We start from the raw sequence: 19,341 nt of genomic DNA, 5'->3' as shown, positions 1-19,341 counted from the left end.
GATGCGGGGAAAGGGGAACCCTCCTACACTGTTGGTGGGAATGCAAGCTGGTGCAACCCCTCTGGAAAACAGGATGGAGGTTCCTCAAACAGTTGAAATTAGAGCTACCGTTCGATCCAGCAATTGCACTACTGGGTATTTACCCCAAAGATACAAATGTAGGGACCCGAAGGGGTACGTGCACCCCAATGTTTATAGCAGCAATGTCCACAATAGCCCAACTGTGGAAAGAGCCAAGATGTCCATCGACAGATGAATGGATAAAGAAGAAGTGGTATATATACACAATGGAATATTATGCAGCCATCAAAAGGAATGAGATCTTGCCATTTGCAATGATGTGGATGGAACTGGAGTGTGTTATGCTGAGTGAAATAAGTCAATCGGAGAAAGACATGTATCATATGACCTCACTGATATGAGGAATTCTTAATCTCAGGAACAAACTGAGGGTTGCTGGAGTGGTCGGGGGTGGGAGGGATGGGGTGGCTGGGTGATGGACATTGGGGAAGATATGTGCTACGGTGAGCGCTGTGAATTGTGTAAGACTGTTGAATCACAGATCTGTACTTCTGAAACAAATAACGCAACATATTTTAAGAAAAAAGAAAAAGAAGAAGATAGCAGGAGAGGAAGAATGAAGGGGAGTAAGTCAGAGGGGGAGACGAACCAGGAGAGATGATGGACTCTGAAAAACAAACTGAGGTTTCTGGAGGGGAGGAGGGTGGGGGGATGGGTTAGCCTGGTGATGGGTATTGAGGAGGGCACGTTCTGCGTGGAGCACTGGGTGTTATGAACAAACAATGAATCATGGAACACTGCACCAAAACAAATTATGTAATATATGGTGATTAACATAATAAAAAATTTAAAAAAAAGATGTAACTTTCAAGAGAATGTGGTTTAAGGTTACTGGCAAGAGTCAGCCTGAAATTTTGTTGAATACCCCAAGGCACCATGAATGAATAGGAGATCTTTTTTGGGGGTTCATAGTCTATATGAATATGGATCCCCAAGAGATCACATCAAGTCTAGGAAGAAAAAGCCAGATCAGTGGTGATAACCTATAGAATCTGGTGATAACATACTCATCATCATAGATGTCTATGGGTGTTATAAAAGGGTATAGCAACTGTGATCAGCAAAGAAAGGACATTGATATAAAGAATGTATTTTCCCCCTCATTATCCTCCCTTAAACCAACACCATACAATCACTATCCAGAAATTGAGTGGGAGGAGAGGACGCTAAAATCATTTTTTTCTCACTCCCACCTTTGTATGAACTGTTGAAGCCACAGATTAATCTAAACTAATGGAAGATATTAAACTATGAGATCAAAATTTAAATGCGACTAAATTTTAATAACCAAAAGTGAATGAAAAATCATGGGATCAGACAGCAGTAGTGATTAGGAAGCCAACTACTAGGCAGAAAATGAGGTTTGACATGGGTGGTTACAGTTATTGGAAAACCAAAACTCTTCCATGCTCATTACTCACTGAGACTTCTCAACCAAACAGACTGCATAGGTTTAAGTTGTTTAACAAAAGGAAGAAATAGAATCAATTATGCAAAAGCAGAAGATTACATAAAAGAAGAGACAAATTTTCTAAATAAGTAAAATCTTAAGAAATGGAAAATAAGGTCTTTGAAAGAATACAAAATCATATCCACACATGTATATGGGTAGATGTGTATATAGAGATGAGTATATTTATACACCAAAAATCAGTTGAAGAGGTAATTTGAGAACTAGAAGACAAGTTTCAGAAAAATACACAGAATCCAATAGAAAGAGATAGATATATAGAAAATATTAAAGGGAAACCCTCAAATGAGAGAAAGAGAGAACAAAATTTGTTGCATTAGTGCTGAGAGCTACAGAAAATAAAATAAAGAACAGGAAAGGAAGGGAAGAGATGACACTATGGGTCCCAGGAAAGTCAGAACTAATTCACTATCACATTAGATGAGGGAGGGATTTTTTGTACCTAGGAAATTGCTTTCTGACAATATTTTAAAATGAAACTCTTAAATATTTTCTTATGTTCTTAATTTCTTTACATCACTATTGTTCTTTGCTTCCTATGACTCATGTTGTTCATGTAAAAGATAGGCCAATCCATCAGAAATCTATTTTGGGATATATTTTCTAAAGGGATCTTTTATTTTCATATTAATAAATTTTTTCAAGACTATTGAGCTATCCCTCTACTTCTTTTTTTTTTTAGGTACATATACACACATTTATCATAAATTTTTACATCACACAATTTACAAATAATAATAAAATATATGATACTCTTCTGTGAATTCTATGTGGCTAATTGAATCTCTTGGAATCCTTGTGTAGTCTTTTTTTTTATTATGTTAGTCACCATACATTAGTTTTTATTTTATTTTATTATGTTATGTTAATCACCATACATTACATCATTAGTTTTTGATGTAGTGTTCCATGATTCATTGTTTGCATATAACACCCAGTGCTCCATTCAATACATGCCCTCCTTAATACCCATCACCAGGCTAACCCATCCCCCCACCCCCTCCCCTCTAGAACACTTAGTTTGTTTCTCAGAGTCCATAATCTCTCATGGTTCGTCTCCCCCTCCGATTTCCTCTATTTCTCATCTATAATTACACTTCTAACCTCTTCTATTCGTACTGAAGTTATAAAGTCCCTTTTTAGTCCATCTCCAGGGGTTTGGAATATATATGACTTCTTTATCAACTATATTCACTAAGATGACTCAGTTCATGTGGGGGAAGGGGGCTTAATTTACAGCCCAGCTAGTGGGCAGTCTCTGGCAGCGTCGGCTTTTGGTGCTAGGTAAAGTTTTGCGCTCCTCAACACAGTCCTTACTGTTTGGTGCTAGGTAAAGTTTTGTGTTCCTCAACACAATCCTTACTGTTAGTAAATAGTATTTTCACATGGATTCTTTATTAACAATTTTCAGATAATCTAAGGAGTAAAGCATGTGGAAAAGATAATGCAGGACTTAAGATGATGCATAAATATAATACAAAATGTCCCCCCAAAAGAGCTAGACAGCATGTCTTGTGAAGCACCCTATAGGGCAGAGCGATTCTTAAAGACAATTACAATAAAATATACTTCTCCACAAAATACCTTTCTGCTAAGATACTTATGATTTTATGCATATTCAAATATATGAAAGAAAAAAGATCAGTTTCTATAATATTGAGGAAACTTATTTATAAGATTTTTGTGACCTAATAATAATGGTAATAAGAAGAATTAGAACTATAATTGCTCACATTTATTGGGCATTAGGCTAAGTACTTTAAATAGAATAGCTCATTTAATTTTCTCAGCACCCTATGGAATAGGTATTTTTGCCCATTTCACAGATAGGAAACAGATTTATACAATGTAATCAACTGGCCCAAGGTCACAAACTTCTAAGTGCCTTTGTGAGGAATCTGAGCCTAAGTAGTCTTAACACCAGTGTTTCTGTTCTTAATCACTGTGTTTCACGTAGGATCATAAGCTGACACATAAGTAATAAAGCTCAAGAAAAGCAACTGACTTCCAAGGTCTTGCATTTGCCATTGAGCCTGGTGCAGAGCCACTGATAGTTGGTGGTTAGAGTGTCAAGTTCCTTTTTAAAGGCTTCTTGTGCTGCAGGGGTAGCCTGAGGTATGACACTATTGACAGACTCAGTAAGGAGTTTCACTTTGGCTTCTTTCTGCTGGGCCTCTTCTTTAGCTCTCTGAAAAACAAAGAATGCTCTCTTACTTGATAGCAAGACAATGGATTTACTTCCAAAATGCATTCCTCTGTATCATATGTTTTCTTCTCCCACAAGATCCCTGTGAAGAGATTAATAAAAATAAATCCGGTAGTGACTACAATAACTTCCATCAGTTTAGGTTTAGTTAAAATTTGAAGTTGGAAGGAAAAAATTATCATCAGAATGTAATAGCTCTTTCATCCAAATGCGGTGCAAAGTAGTCAACACGTGGGTATCTATTTGCGGTGTGCTCTCGCCCTCTTTCATACATATGTGTGCGTGTGCGTATATAAACACATACACACACACACACACACACACACACACACACACACGAGACAAGCAAGAAACACGTATTTCAATACCAACAAAAATATCCCATATTCTAGAATTGAAATCATTTCTAAATTACTCAGATGAATGAGTAATATTGAAATCAATAAAAATATCATTATTTAAATCAAAAGATAATTAATATAGAAAAGTCTTCTTAATGCTACATCCAGAACCATATCTTGAGAAAAGAAAGTTCTATTCAGTAACTGAACACATACAAGAGGAAGAGGAGAAGAGCAGCCCCTGAAAGGAGGGAGGCTCACCTGGTCCTCAGCTATGCCTTTGGTCTTCTCCCATGGAATATAAAGTATTTCACAGAATATCAACATCAGACAAGGCTACTTTGTTACCACTGTGGATCATTCAACAATACCACTACATTCCATAATTTTGTTAGAATATATACAAAGCATAAACTGCCCAAACCACAAAATATCTAACACTTCCCTGTCCCCATTAATATGAATCTGTGCTGCTTCTTTATCAATTATACCTTCAGCATCACTCTAGTCCTCCTTCATTCTAGGACAGATTTATTAAGATACCCGATCACAGAGTTATTCCCACTTACTGGCACCATGCAACCCAAAGCAAAGCTCTTCAACTCTCCCTCAAATCATCTAACACAAACCCAGATCCTACAACAGGTTCTTTCTAATATGCTCTAACTCATACAACCCATAGTTCCCCAAAGAACTCACTGCCAGAAGTACTAAACCCAATTTGGACAACTATATGAATCTTGCTGGAGGCCGTTAGCTGCAGGGTATGTGTAATCCTCAATTTTCGATGTGTACATGCATATCTCTCTGTCTCTGTCTCTCTCTCTCTCTCACACACATATGCACACATGCACAATATATCTTTCATTTGAGTTACTCCAAAGGCCAACTCTGAGATGAGCTTTCAAGCATAAGTAGTTTATGTGTCATGTAAAGCAAATACTGGTATAGGAATGGGGAATGGAGACAGGAAAGGGAAGAGAGATTAGAAGGGTACACTTACTCAGCTCAGCAACCAGTGTTGGTTACTAGTCTAATCTTACTGGGAAGCTCTGGGAAACACATGCCTAAGGGTTATCACACTCAAGGGTGAAGAATTGGGGTACTTATACATCATCTCCCATCATTGGTTGAAGGCTACTGGGGGGATGTTAATTTCATAGTAGTGAAGCTTGACACATAGGTGGGAAAAATGGGTTGCAAGAACCACAGAAAGTCCTTACATCAAGAAATGCAGGTTCTGGCAGGGGGAAGTTGGGCCTACATGCAGTGTAATGGTGAGCATAAGGGGAGATGGGCAAGAAATGGACAAGGCCAGCTATAAAATGCCTTTATATTTTTCAACAAAATTGCCCTACGCCTTTGGACTTATGATGCCTCAAAAGTATATAATATGATGGCAAATGCCAAGATGTTTTGAATATTAAGTGATTGCCTTCATGGATTTTGATGTAATTGATTAAAAATTTTAGCCCCGAATTCTTAAATCTGTTTTTGGCATTACTGAGTATGAGGTTTGTTTCTACACAAACCATATTTTGACTAGTAATTTTAGCTTACAAACAATTTTGACAACCATTAATCACTCTGTGCTGCTGTGTGCTATGTCAGACATGCTGTATGTGCTACTTCGTTGCATCTTTAACGAAACCTTGTGAGATGTGTTTTGTCATCTCTATGCATATTTGACATCAGAAAATTGAGTTTCAAAGTGTTTAAGAAAGTCGTCCTGGAAACTCATCCTTTCTTTCTCACAGTTTCTGTTAAGCCCATCTCAAATCCTCCGTGAAATGAAGAAGCGTGCTGTACTGGATCCAATGAATGAAATTACATTTTATACAAGTTACAAACAAGCTATACAACCATCAAAAAATGCAGGATAAAGAACACTTCTTTCTTCCATTTTTTGGCTTTCATATATTCTTTAAAAAAAAAGAAGAAGAAGCTTAGAAGCTGGGAAACATTCAGAGGAGAAACAGACAAAATTTCTCCACTGAAAGAAAAGGTAGAAAATTAAATGATTGGTGTAATTTGGATGTAATCTTCATTAGAAGTGATGTCTTCCCCTCCCCTTTATTTCCATGAATCTAACCATTATATGCTGAGACACCTTTCATTGCCAATATCTCAAACGAGTGGTTCTCAAAGTATGGTTTCTTGGAACCACTTTGGAACTTGTTTCCTGGCATCACCGGGAAATTTGTTAGAAGCAAAAATTCTCAGGTACCATCCCAGACTCAGTGAATTAGAAATGCTGGGGTGGAGCCTAGATGTCTGTGTTTTAACAAGTCCTCTAGGTGATTGGGATGCTCATTCAGTTTTAAGAATCACATTCTAGTCTGTCACACAATGAGAACAGTAAATACATTTATGTAATTTTGGCAAGTATGAGGACTAGAGTTACAATAATGTAAATTTAAAACAAAATAAAGAAGAAAATAGTTAAAACTGAAATCTCAGCTATTTTTAAGGAGTTTAATATGAAGTTTCACCATTTATTCATTGTAGAACTCCAAAAGAATTTTCAAGTCAGATAATTTTGCTTATCAAACACTCCCAGAAACTCTTTTATGTTAACTGTAAAGTTTTGTTTATAGGGGAAAAAGAAGTCATGAAAGTAGCACAATCATTTTCAAATAAGACACAGGAGATAAAAATAAATAAACAGAAGGATATCTCTACTTTTTCTCTGAGTAAATTAGGGAGAAATGTCTGAGTAGGTCTGCCAGTTTCTTTTGACAATAAAGATAAATTTGCTCTCAACATGAGCGCAGGTGGAAGCCTGGACAAAGTACCATTACTACCCTCTAGGTAGTGAAACAAACCTAAAGAGATTACCTTGACTGGCAGGCAAAACAAAAAACAAAAAACAAGAAATTGGATCTTCTTGCCAACTCCCCTGGCTGTTGTCAGAGGCTGCCTGAGTTTTTCCTCTTTTCAATATTACCCCCATCCTAGAGCAATTCTGTAGCTAGATCAATTATTTAAACAAGTAAGTCAACGTGGGCTAATTGGTTGCATTACTCATTTCAAGAACTGTGTGAAAATTTTCAAAATTTGAGACAGTCTGCTCTCTAGCACTGGAAAAGAGAAAAGGATCTGCCTGGGTGGTTAGCCAGATAGGCAAAGTGTTCAAGGAGAGAGGGAAGGGGGCCAGAAGAGGGCCAGAGCCAAACACAGGAACTGGGAGAAGTACAGCAGCTGAACACAAGCTCACTGCTGATTATCTACTTAGGGATCTGAGGCAGTGGCTACAAAGTATTAGAGGAGGTGAGGAAAACAGCCACCAGGAGAATGGGATGTGAGGGTAAAGGCAATAGGGACGGCACATGACTCTAAAAGAAAAGAAAACAAAAGATAAAATAGTTTGGAATAGCTTGGGATGGGATGGTGTGGGATAGGATGGCATGACAAATATTCAATATTCTTGGTTCTACCATAGATAAAGCCTGTGACTATGAGTAAATTATTCACCTATCTGGGGATTTCAGTTTTCGGATCAGCAAAGAGAAGTGTGGTCTATTTGCTTCCAAAGTATCTTGTAGCTCTCACCATCTATGGTGATATAATTTTCCTAAGAGTGACCTCCCCACATTCAAATTTAAAATCATTAGAGTCTCTTGTTTGAAACTGTCCAGTGGCTTTCCCATTTCACTTCTCATGAACTTCCCCAATCCTACGAAATTCCTGTTAGCAGGTACCTACCCACCTCCTCAAAATCATCTCAGGTGATTTATCTTGTTTCACTCTGTGCAGCCTGGCAGGCCTCTTTCTCTTCCCAGTTAGCCTTAGGGTCTTTGCAGGAGCGCTCACCTCCAACTGGAATGTGTTTCCAATAGTTTTTTTTTTTTTTTTTAAGGCTGACTTTTTCTTAGGACTCCTATCTCCGATTATAATGCCTCACGAATTCCTTACATGTCAACCCTTTCTAAAATGCATTTTATTACCCCCAACTCCCACCTAAACCCTAATTATTTTTTATTTCACATTTGTGGTTTACTTGTTGGGCAAACTACCATGATCTCAAAAGGGTTTGTTTATTTCTCCATTCACTGCCTGCCCTCCCCCCACCGGAATGTAAGTTCCAAGAAGTCAGGTCATTCTTATGTCTTGCTCACCACTGTATTCACTGTCTAAAAGGGTATGTAGCACTTAAGTAACTATACAATCAATATTTGTTGCTTAAATGAATGAATGATATATGGTATTATTAGATTAGAATAATTATGCAGCTTTTAGTACCCTGAAAACTATTACTGTTTGAATAAAGTCTTCCTTATATGTTCTAATTTTACTTTCTATAGGTGACCAAAGCCACATGATCCACTTGGAAGGGGACGGAATGAAATATATTCAATACTCTTGGTCTTACCACAGGGTCTTTGAATGCCCACTCTGAGCCAGGCAATTTACTTACATGTAAGTTTCAATTCTCAGTTCATACATTCAAGTTAGAAAATGACATGGTGTAGACATGACAAATCAGAGATTACACTGACTGTCCAGTTGTCCAAGGTCATACTGAAATGCCACTGCAGAGACTCTACTTGAGGCCTCACCTCCCAGTCCCTGCTACGTACTAGTTCCCTTGGTCCTAAATCACTATTAGTTTTTATCCCACTGTTTGAGAAGTCCGTGTAAACCCAGTCCTTTTTATTCACATTAAAGGCCATCAATTAAAGTATGTAGTATCCAAATTCTCAGAAACTCCTTTTAAAACACCAAATGAACACAGCCTGTTAGCTACATTTTCAACTGTCATTGCAGTAACACTTGGCATATTTTCCATTTGAATTTTCATCACTAGAAACAGCTAATGTGAGTAACCGATTCCAATCACTTAATACGATATAATGTCATGGGGAAATGTTGCTAATGGTGACTGTCAATATTTAGATTTTGACAATGCTTTAAAATAAATAAATAAAAATTTCAGAACCCATAATGTATACCAAACTTGAAGCTGAATTCATTAAAACTCAACCTCCACCATCAAACCAAGGAAAGAAAAGATAGTGTAGAATCACAATGTCAAGCAAACTAGCATCTTTCTCTGTTTTTTCTTTCTTTGCTTCATTTTATTTGGTTTATTTTACCTTCATCTCTTCAACTGCTGTCTGCAATTCATCAGGGGTTTTATATTCGAAATCTCTCTCGAGGTATTCTTCTTCAGCTTGCGTCATCCATTCATGCATCTCTGACAGATCTTTCTGAAGACTTACAGTTTTATCTAAACCTCCCTTTAAGGCTTCCTTCCTGGCATAGACCTTCCATAAAACAAACAAACAAGCAAAGCATGAATATTGAAAGTCACAAAACATTATCATTATATTATTACTGAACAGTCTGTAAATAACAGAAAGCTTAGATAGAAAAGATGAAACAAGAAGTGAAAAAGCTTATATGAATGAGGAAATAATTCATGGCTATTGGTTACACTTAATTTCATGTGTTAAAATAAGATATAGCCATTTATTTGGCATATGTACTAAAATGAATACATTCCCCCATGACTACAATTTAGCTGTTGTGTATAGCTACGCTTTTCTGTGAATAATAGAGAAAATATTTTTTCATAATATGTTTCAGTTGGATATGTAAATTTATTGGCACAGTTTCTAATGTTCATAAATCTGAGTCTACTCTTCCAGTTAATTTTTTAAATTTGTTTTACTCTTTCACTTTAAAGAATGTATCATATGAAACACAGTATACAAAGTGGCAGGAATAATTGTAAATAGATATGCCCCCAATGTGGGAGCACCCAAATATATAAAACAATTAATAACAAATATAAATAAATTCACTGATAATAATACAATAATAATAGGGGACTTTAACACCCTACTTGTAGCAATGGACAGATCATCTAAACAGAAAATCAACAAGGAAACAATGGCTTTGAATGTCATTCTGGACCAGATGGACTTCACAAATATATTTAGAACATTTTATCCTAAAGCAGAATACACATTCTTTTCAAGTGCACATGAGACATTCTCCAGAATAGATCATATACTAGATCATAAATCAGGCCTCAATCAGTACAAAAAGACTGAGATCATACAATGTATCTTTTCAGACCACAATGATATGAAACGAAGTCAACCATGAGAAAAAGTTTGAAAAGACCACAAATACATGGAGGTTAAAGAACATCCTACTAAAGAATGAATAGGTTAACCAGGATATTAAAGAAGAAATAAAAAATATATGGAAACTAATGAAAATGAAAACAAAAGAGTCCAAAACCTCTGGGATGCATCAAAAGCAGTCCTAAGAGGGAAGTATATAGCAATACATGCCTACCTCGAGAAGCAAGAAAAATTTCAAATACACAACATAACCTTACACCTAAAGGAGCTAGAAAAAGAACAGCAAATGAAGGCTAGAGCCAGCAGAAGAAGGGAAATAATAAAGATTAGAGCAGAAATCAATGATATAGAAAACAACAACAACAACAACAACACTAGAACAGATCAATGAAACTAGGAGCTGGTTCTTTGAAAGAATTAATAAAACTGATAACCCCCCAGACAGACTTATCAAAGAGAAAGGACCCAAATAAAGAAAATTAGGAATGAGAGAGGAAAGATCACAACAAACACCACAGAAATACAACGTGGCATGAACACTATTCAATTCAGCTTTGAAGACAGCCACATATTAGAAACAGATCCAAACGTGCTTCTGTGGAGAATAAGTTAAACAAATTCTGAGATATACATATGCACACAATGGGATACTATGTAGCACCAGTACATTTGTACTGAAGTGAAAGTGGTTTGGTATATAATTTTAAGCTTAATAAGCAGGTTGCAAAACAGTAAGTGTGGTAATAGGAGGAGATTTATGCTTTTAAAGCCTCATAGGTTTCTGAGGTACTTTTTTACAAAAGATGTGTTACTTATTAACCAGAAAAATAGCAAAACTTGAAATATCTACAAGAAAATTGTGCATGTCAATCCCTTGTTACAAACCACCCTGTTGTACCACACTGAGGGGAAAAATCTCAGTTTGGTATTAGAAAGATTATATATTGCTTCTCTTTTACCTTAAAAAGGAAATCTAATCCAATGATGTTAATTCTTTTCTCTGAAATTAAGTAGCGTTCTATCTTTTAAGGAACGGAGTTTTAATTGTACAGTCTTAATATATAACACACAGTTTTAGTGTAATGAAATTTTATGTACTTTAGCAAATACTAAATATGTGCAGAACCATATTAATTTCCTTGTTCTTTACAACCATCTTAAGCCTGATACAATTAAATTAAAAGAACTTTAAGTTCTTTACTCTCCTCGGTAAATGTAGTGTCTGAGCTACTGAAATGTAAATAAATGCTTCACTGTGACATAGCTAGAACAATATGTCTAACAGTTAAGCTAATTTAAGTATAAAGGCTATTTGCATAATCAATGAGCCTATAATCAGTGTAAAAAAACAGGTTGCTCGATTTCTACTCAGATGTTCTACTATAATCTTTTCAGGCAGTTGGCAAAGTGACAATAATATTAGAATGACTAACAGAACTTACCTAAAGAGTTGTAGTAAAAAAAAATTATACACACACACACACTGCATGCTATTAAACTACACCAGAAGGAAGGGATCAGGAGTGATTTTTTTTAAAAGGAAAAGCAGGTGGGAAGTCATTCTGAGGTGACAGCACAAATGTATTGGAAAGAACATCAGCTTTGGAATCAGGAGACCTGGACTCAATCATTAGCAAGTTAAGTGAACCTGGAGACATCAGCTCATTTTTCTTTATCTCTGCTCTATAACTAATCTAACAGTTGGACCAGATGATTTCCAAGGTCTTTTCCAGACTTAACATTCCACAGCTCTATGCCTGACCAGACAGAGATAGGAATTTTTGGTGCTTCATATTTTAGAAGGATTTCTGTATAAAGATTTGGACAATTCTCCCTTTACCTTTATCATATTAGTGATGCCAGCATTCTAGCCTTAAATCGCCCATTCCACCCACAGTTTCAGATTATAGAGTTTCAGTTTCAGATTACAGAGTCACACCTCAGATATAAAACAAAAAGTTATTCATGTTTCCCATTCTAGAATTTTTTTTTAAAGATTTTATTTATTTATTTGACAGAGACACAGCGAGAGAGGGAACACAAGCAGGGGGAGTGGGAGAGGGAGAAGCAGGCTTCCCGCCGAGCAGGGAGCTCAGAGCTCAATGTGGGGCTCGATCCCAGGACCTTGGGACCATGACCTGAGCTGAAGGCAGACGCTTAACGACTGAGCCACCCAGGTGCCCCCACCCATTCTAGAATTTTTTAAATCTAACATTCAGCACTGCCCTTCCTCATTCCACTACTCCCCCAGCTTTATTTAGGTATAATTGACATTAACATTGTATAAGTTTAAGGTGCGCAATGTGAAGATTTGGTACACCTATATATTGTGAAATGATTACCACAATAGGATTAGTTAATACCTCCATTACCTCACATGATTACCATTTTTTTTCTTTTTGTGATGAGAACATTTAAGATGTACTCTCTCAGCAACTTTCAAGATATAATACAGCATTGCTAACTAGTCACCATGTTGTATATTAGATCCCAAGAACTTATTCTGTGTATACCTGGAAGTTTGTAACATTTGACTGAAATCTTTCCCTTTACCCCACCCCCCAGCCCTGTCAACCACCCCCACTACTCTGTTCTAGAGTTCAGCTTTTCTAGATTCCACCTATAAGTAGGATCATACAATATTTTTTTCTCTGACTTATATCACATAGCATAATGCCCTCAAAGTCCATCCAAATTTATGCAAATTGCATGATTTCCTTCCTTCTCAGGTCTGAATAACGCTCCATTGTATGTACACACACACACACACACACACACAACCTTTATATGTATAGGTACACATCTTCTTTATCCAGTCATCCATTGCTGTACACTTAGGTTGTTTCCATATCTTGACTATCGTGAATAATGCTGTAATGAACATGGGGGTGCAAATATCTCTTCAAGATTTTGATTTCATTTCCTTTGGAAATATACCCATAAGTGGGATTGCTGGATCATAAGGTAGCTCTATTTTTAATTTTTTTTTTTTGAGGAACACTCATACTGTTTTCCATAGTGGCTGCAGCAATTTACATCCCCACCAACAGTGCTCAAGGGCTCCCTTTTTTCCACATCATTGCCATCAATTGTTATCTCTTGCCTTTTTTGATGACAGCCATTCTAACAGATGTGAGGTCATATCTCACTGTGGTTTTGTTTTGCATTTCCCCAATTATTAGTGATGCTGAGCATTCTCTTCATGTAACTTTTGGCCATTTGTATGTCATCTTTGGAAAGAGTATTCATTTTTCCTATTTTTAAACCATGTTGTGTTTTGCTACTGAATTGTGGAAGTTCCTTATATATTTTAGCTAAAAACCCCCTATCAGATACATGGTTTGAAAATATTTTCTCCCATTCTTTCAGCTGTCTTTTAATTTTATTGATTGTTTAATTTGATGCGCATCTACATTTTCTGGTTTGATGTAGTTCCACTTATTTTTTGTTTGTTGCCTGTGCATTGGTGTCATATCGAAAATATCATTGCCAAGACCAATGACAAAGAACATTCTCCCTGTTTTCTTCTAAGTTTTATGGTTTCGGGTCTTTTAAGCCTTTAACCTATTTTGTGTTAATTTTTGTGGTGTAAGATAGGAATCTAATTGCATTCTTCTGTGTGATTATCCCATTTCCCCAATACCATTTATTGAAGAGATTTATCCTTTTCCCATTGGTTATCTCTGATTCCCTTGCCAAATATTAGTTGACTGTATGCATGATGGTTTATTTCTGGGCCCTCAATTCTCTTCCATTGGTCTATGTGTATATATTTATGCCAGTACCATACTGTTTATGTTACTATAAATTTGTAATATAGTTTGAAATCAGAAGTGTGACACCTCTGTCTTTGTTCTTCTTTCTCAGGATGGTTTTGGTAATATGGGGTCTTTTGAGGTTCTGCACAAATTTTAAGAATGTTTGTTTGATTTCTGAGAAAAAGTGTCCTTAGAATTTTGATAGGGATTGCAATGACTCTATAAATGGCTTTGGGTGTATGAACGTTTTAACAATATGAACTCTCCTGATGCATGAACACAGGATATCTTTCATTTGTGTCTTCTTCAAATTCTTTCAACAAAGTTCTATAGTTTTCATAGTACAGATCTTTTACCACCTTGGTTAAACTTATTCCTTAACTCTTTTGATACTATCATAAAAGGTATTGTTTTATTTCTTTTTCAGATATTTTGTTGTCACTGTATAGAAATCTAACTGATTCCTGCATAATTCTATACATTGATTTTGTATACAGCAACTTCTTTTTCAAGTTTTTCAATTTTAGTTAACATGTAATGTAATACTGGTTTCAGGAGTAGAATTTAGTGATTCATCACTTACATATAAAACTCAGTGTTCATCACAAGTGCCCTCCTTAATACCCATCACCCATCTAGCCCATCCCCTGCCCACCTCCCCTCCAGCACTCTCTCTTTATCCCCCTTCCCCTATATTCATCTGTATGTATCTATTATTTAGAGAGTGTGCATGCATGCCGAGCGGGGCAGGGAGGGGCAGAGGGAGAGGGAGAGAGAGAATCTTAAGCAGGCTCCGTGCTGGGCCCAGAGCCCCATGTGGGGCTTGATCTCACAACCCTGAGATCATAACCTGAGCCAAAATCAAGAATTGGACGCTTAACAACTGAGCTACCCAGTTGCCCCATTTTGTTTTGTTTCTTAAATTCCACATGAGTGAATTTATGTGGTATTTCTTTCTGACTATTTCACTTAGCATAATATACTCTAGCGCCATCCATGTCATTGCAAATGCCAAGACTTTATTCTTTTTGATAAGTGAGTAATATTCCACTGTATACATATATACCACATCTTCTCTTTTCCAACCATTAGTTGATGGACATCTGGGCTCATTGCATAATTTGACTACTTCCATACTGCAACTTTACTGAATCTGTTCATTAGTTATAACATTTTTTTGGTGGAGTCTTCAGAATTTTCTATACAGAAGAATACATCATCTGCAAACAGACAATCTTATTTCTTCCTTCCTAATTTGGACGTCTTTATTTCTTTTTCCTTCCTAATTGCTTTTGCTAAAATTTCCAGGACTATGTTAAATAGGAGTGGTGAGAGTGGGCACCCTTGTCTGATCTTAGAGGAAAAGCTTTCATGATCAGAGGCATTCCTTTTATACGGAATTAAGTTTTTATCATGAAAGGATGCAAAACTTTGTCAATTCTGTCAAATGTTTTTTCTGCATCTACTGAGATGGTATGATTTTTATCTTTCATTCTGTTAATGCAGTGTATACAGTATATTTTCATATGTTTTCTTGCCACTAATTAAAATCCTTTAATTTCAGCTTGAACTTCTTTCAACATTTCTTCTAAGGTAGGTCTAGTGGTGATGAACTCCCTCAGCTTTTGTGTGTCCATAAAAGACTTTATCTCTCCTTCAGTTTTGCAAGACTACTTGGCCAGATAGTATATTCTTGGTTAGCATTTTTCTTTCAGCACTTTAAATATATATTCTCACTCTCTCCAGGCATGTAAGGTTTCTGCTGAGAAATCCAATGAAAGCTTTATGAGGTTCCCTTGTAGGCAAAAAGTATGAAAATGAGTATAGGAAACCTCATTTAAAATAGAGTCATAAAGCCCTAAAGGGGGAGCCGTCACACATGTACCACTCCCTGCAGCCGACATAACCAGCAGAAAGAAGGAAGCTCTCTTCCTGCCCCAGGAACAATGTGCTAAACAATGCCCGCAACCAATGAGAAATTGCCACATCCTTACATTCTTGTCCTCCGCCGATAAACTTTTGTTCAAAACAACCTTCCCCAATTTCACCCTGAAATCCAATAAAAGCTGACCTTGCTTTTGTCTTTTCAGATGTGCCTATGGTTTGCCATAGTTTAACTGTCCCAAATTGCATCTCCTCTACTCTTCACAAATAAGCTTATTTTGCTGATAAAATAAATGACTTTTTCAAGTCAAGTAATTCATAAATTACTTCTCTTGATAGTATTCCATAGGGCACATAGGTTTTTTTCACTTTTTATTTTCATTCTCCTCTGACCAATTTTAAAGGTCCTATCTTCACAGATTTTCTTCTTCCATTTGATCCATTCTATTAATGCTCTTTATTACTTTTTCCACTTCTTTCATTGTATTCTTCAGCTCTCAGATTTGTTATTTTTTTATGATTTCTATTTCTTTTTTTTACAAATTTTTCATTTTGTTCATGTATTGGTTTCCTAATTTAATTGAATAGTCTTTGTTTTCCTACAGCTCATTGAGTTTCCTTAGAATAACTATTTTCAAGTCTTTAACAGATGAACAGTAGATCTCCATGTCCTTGAGGCTGGTTACTGGAAAATTATTATGACCCTTTGGTAGTAGCATGATTTCTTGATTCTCCATGTTCCTTGAAGTCTGGCAACATGGTCTTTGCATTCACAGTAAAAGTCACCTCCTCCAGTCTTTACTATCTGCCATCGAAAGAGAAATGCCTTCTGTCAACGCTGCTAGGGATTCTGAGGCTATCTGAGACCCTCTATGAATACGACTGTTCCACAATTCTGGCTCTCTCTTGTGGCAGAATTCTTAAGCTTGTATGGCTTCTCTTTATCTCTAAAACCAGACAAGGTATTGACAGCCTCCCTTTTGCTTTCCCAAGAGTGGTGCTAAATGCCAGGTTTGTGGTCTCTCCAAGGCCTGCAGATTTAGGTCAACCTTCTGTACATGCTCATTAGCTTCCTACAAAAGCTTGTACTTGCCACCATTCAGAGTATGCACTGGAAGCCAGCCACAGTATTGGGATGTATGTGGCTGTGTCATATAGGACACTGGTAGTGCTGTGGGAAATTGGGGAGATCACTGGGCAGAGTGACCCCAGCAGCTGGTGGGTGGACCTCCTGATGAAGTCAGTGATATTAATATGATCTATGTACTTTTAATACAATTCCAAGACCTGGTGGCTGTTCTTTCAGCTGCTCATTATCCCTCAGTAGTATAGTTCACGACTTAGTACTGTGGCTAGGAGAGAGAGAAATATGCTTCTTCGGCAACATCCCACATAGCTAGGAAAGCTGGGCACTCTCTCACATGGTCTCACTTTTCCACATGGGAGAAATCCTGATTCTGAGAAGGGCTCTCTTGACATGGAGCTATGCAGCCTTGGGGGAGAAGTGATGCAAGTAAAGTCAAACCTTTCCTCTTACCCTCTCTAATGCATCCAGTCTTGGATTTTTTTGTTCCAACAGTGCATTGTATCTTCTCTAATAGACTCTTAGACTTCCACTAAGGCTCTCTTTTCCATGGATGATTGCCTAAGTCAGTGTTCTCTTCAGGGGCTACCAGACCATGGCTGAAAGGGGCTGAAGCTGGTTAATGGACTACTGCAAGGTACACAGGCAGGAATGAGGTATGACTATTACTTGATTCATAGGTGGGTGAGACTCCTCCCAAGTACCCTGGCATATGGTGCTGGATTGCACATCTTCCACAAAGGCAGAAAGAGATGACAAGACTAGACTCAAGGGTTTTGGCTTGGATAAATGGAAAGATGGAGTTGTCATTTGTTGTACCAGGAAGACTATTAGGGTAGCAGATTGAAGAGTATGTAAGGAATTTGGGGTACATGCTAGATTTAGTATATCTATTCATTAACATGGAGGTATTGAGTTGGGAGATGGATATGCAGATTTAGGATTTAGGAAGAGGTCCAGATTATAACAAAATTGTTGAAGCACCAACTTATAGATAACTTTTAAAGCCATAAATCTGAATGAGTTTACCACAGGAGTAAGTGGTGACAAGGAAGAGAAGTCAAAAGAAGGAACCCTAAAATGATTCCAAGTTTAGAGGCCAAGGCAAAGGAACCACCAAAGGTATTAAGAGTGGTTATGGAAACTGAAGGCAAACTAAGAGGGAACCAACAGAAAGTGATGATATAGAAGCCAATCAAACAAAAATAAAGACTAAACAATGGATTTAATTATGTGAATTCACTGGTGATCGTGAAAAAAAATTGTTTCAGGGTAGTGATGATGACTAAAGTTTGATTAGGGAGCATTCAAGAGAGAACGGGAAGAGTGGTATGGAAAGAGTTTCTGTAAAGGGGAATGGAAACGGAGAGGTGGGGAGGAGGAAATGTATGGCAAAGGGAGTATTTTTTTTTTAATTTTATTTTATTATGTTATGTTAATCACCATACATTACATCATTAGTTTTTGATGTAGTGTTCCATGATTCATTGTTACACCCAGTGCTCCATTCAGTACGTATGTTTTTAAATTTTATTTTTAAGTAATCTCTACACCCAATATGGGGCTTGAACTTAGAACCCCAAGATCAAGACTCATATGTTCCACCGACTGAGCCAGCCAAGCACTTCAAGTGGCTATCTTTTTTTAACGGCAGGAGATATTGCAGCATAATTCCCTACTGATGGAAATGATCCAATAGAGGAAAGAAATATATTTTGATGTAGGAGGTAGGAGGATGTTCAATAGGTGGCATAATGTCTGTGTGCTGAAAAAAGAGGATGGTGTCCAACATATAAGTGGAAAGGCTGGCCTTATGGGTGCCTGGGTGGCTCAGTTGGTTAAGCGTCTGCCTTCAGCTCAGGTCATGATCACAGGGTCCTGGGATCGAGTCCCGCATTGGGCTCCCTGCTCAGTAGGGGGTCTGCTTCTCCCTCTACTCCCTCCCCTCCCCCCACTTGTGGTACCTCTCTCTCTCTCATTCTCTCGGATAAATAAATTAAACCTTTATTTAAAAAAAAAAAGTGGAAATGCTGGCCTTAGATAGGAGCACAGACAGGTCACTCATATTAACAGTGGGAAAACAGTCCATGAACTAATATGCAGGTCTGTGGGAGTATGTGCAAGTACCCTTCTGAATGTTTCTATTTTTTTTTTCAGTGAAATGGGAAGCTTAATTAAAAAGGAAGAAAAGAAAGAAGAAGAAGAAATGGGAAGCTAGTTAATTGCCATAGAGTAAGGAGGGAAGAAGAACTGGCAGAAATCTGAAGAAATCTGTGAAATATTCCTCAGAGGAGTGGGGCTATGAATGGATATGAAAAATGTAATAAGATTACCAGTCAGCGCAATGGGCTACTTGAGGTTTGCACTCATGATTTCCAAGTGAGACTACTCAGCATGATATGTGTTTTCCTTTAGCCATAT

The 19,341-nt window shown here is 37.2% G+C and overlaps 1 protein-coding gene across 2 annotated transcripts in view; it reads right to left on the bottom strand.

Moving 5' to 3' along the window:
- DMD (dystrophin) overlaps nucleotides 1-19,341 on the bottom strand; it is a 2,222,747-nt gene that overhangs the window by 1,318,594 nt on the left and 884,812 nt on the right. For both annotated transcript variants that reach the window (XM_073901937.1, XM_025857655.2), the window contains exons 26-27: nucleotides 9,196-9,366; nucleotides 3,558-3,740 (exon numbers count right to left, since the gene is read on the bottom strand). In XM_073901937.1, coding sequence (XP_073758038.1) covers nucleotides 3,558-3,740; nucleotides 9,196-9,366 — 354 coding nt within the window. The remainder of the gene's footprint in view (nucleotides 1-3,557; nucleotides 3,741-9,195; nucleotides 9,367-19,341) is intronic.

This window comes from Callorhinus ursinus, unplaced genomic scaffold, assembly GCF_003265705.2.
Source record: "Callorhinus ursinus isolate GAN/ISIS: 27379988/994484 unplaced genomic scaffold, GSC_fseal_2.0 scaffold16, whole genome shotgun sequence".
Lineage (NCBI taxonomy): Eukaryota > Metazoa > Chordata > Mammalia > Carnivora > Otariidae > Callorhinus > Callorhinus ursinus.
This window is presented reverse-complemented; position numbering and strand designations above follow the sequence as displayed.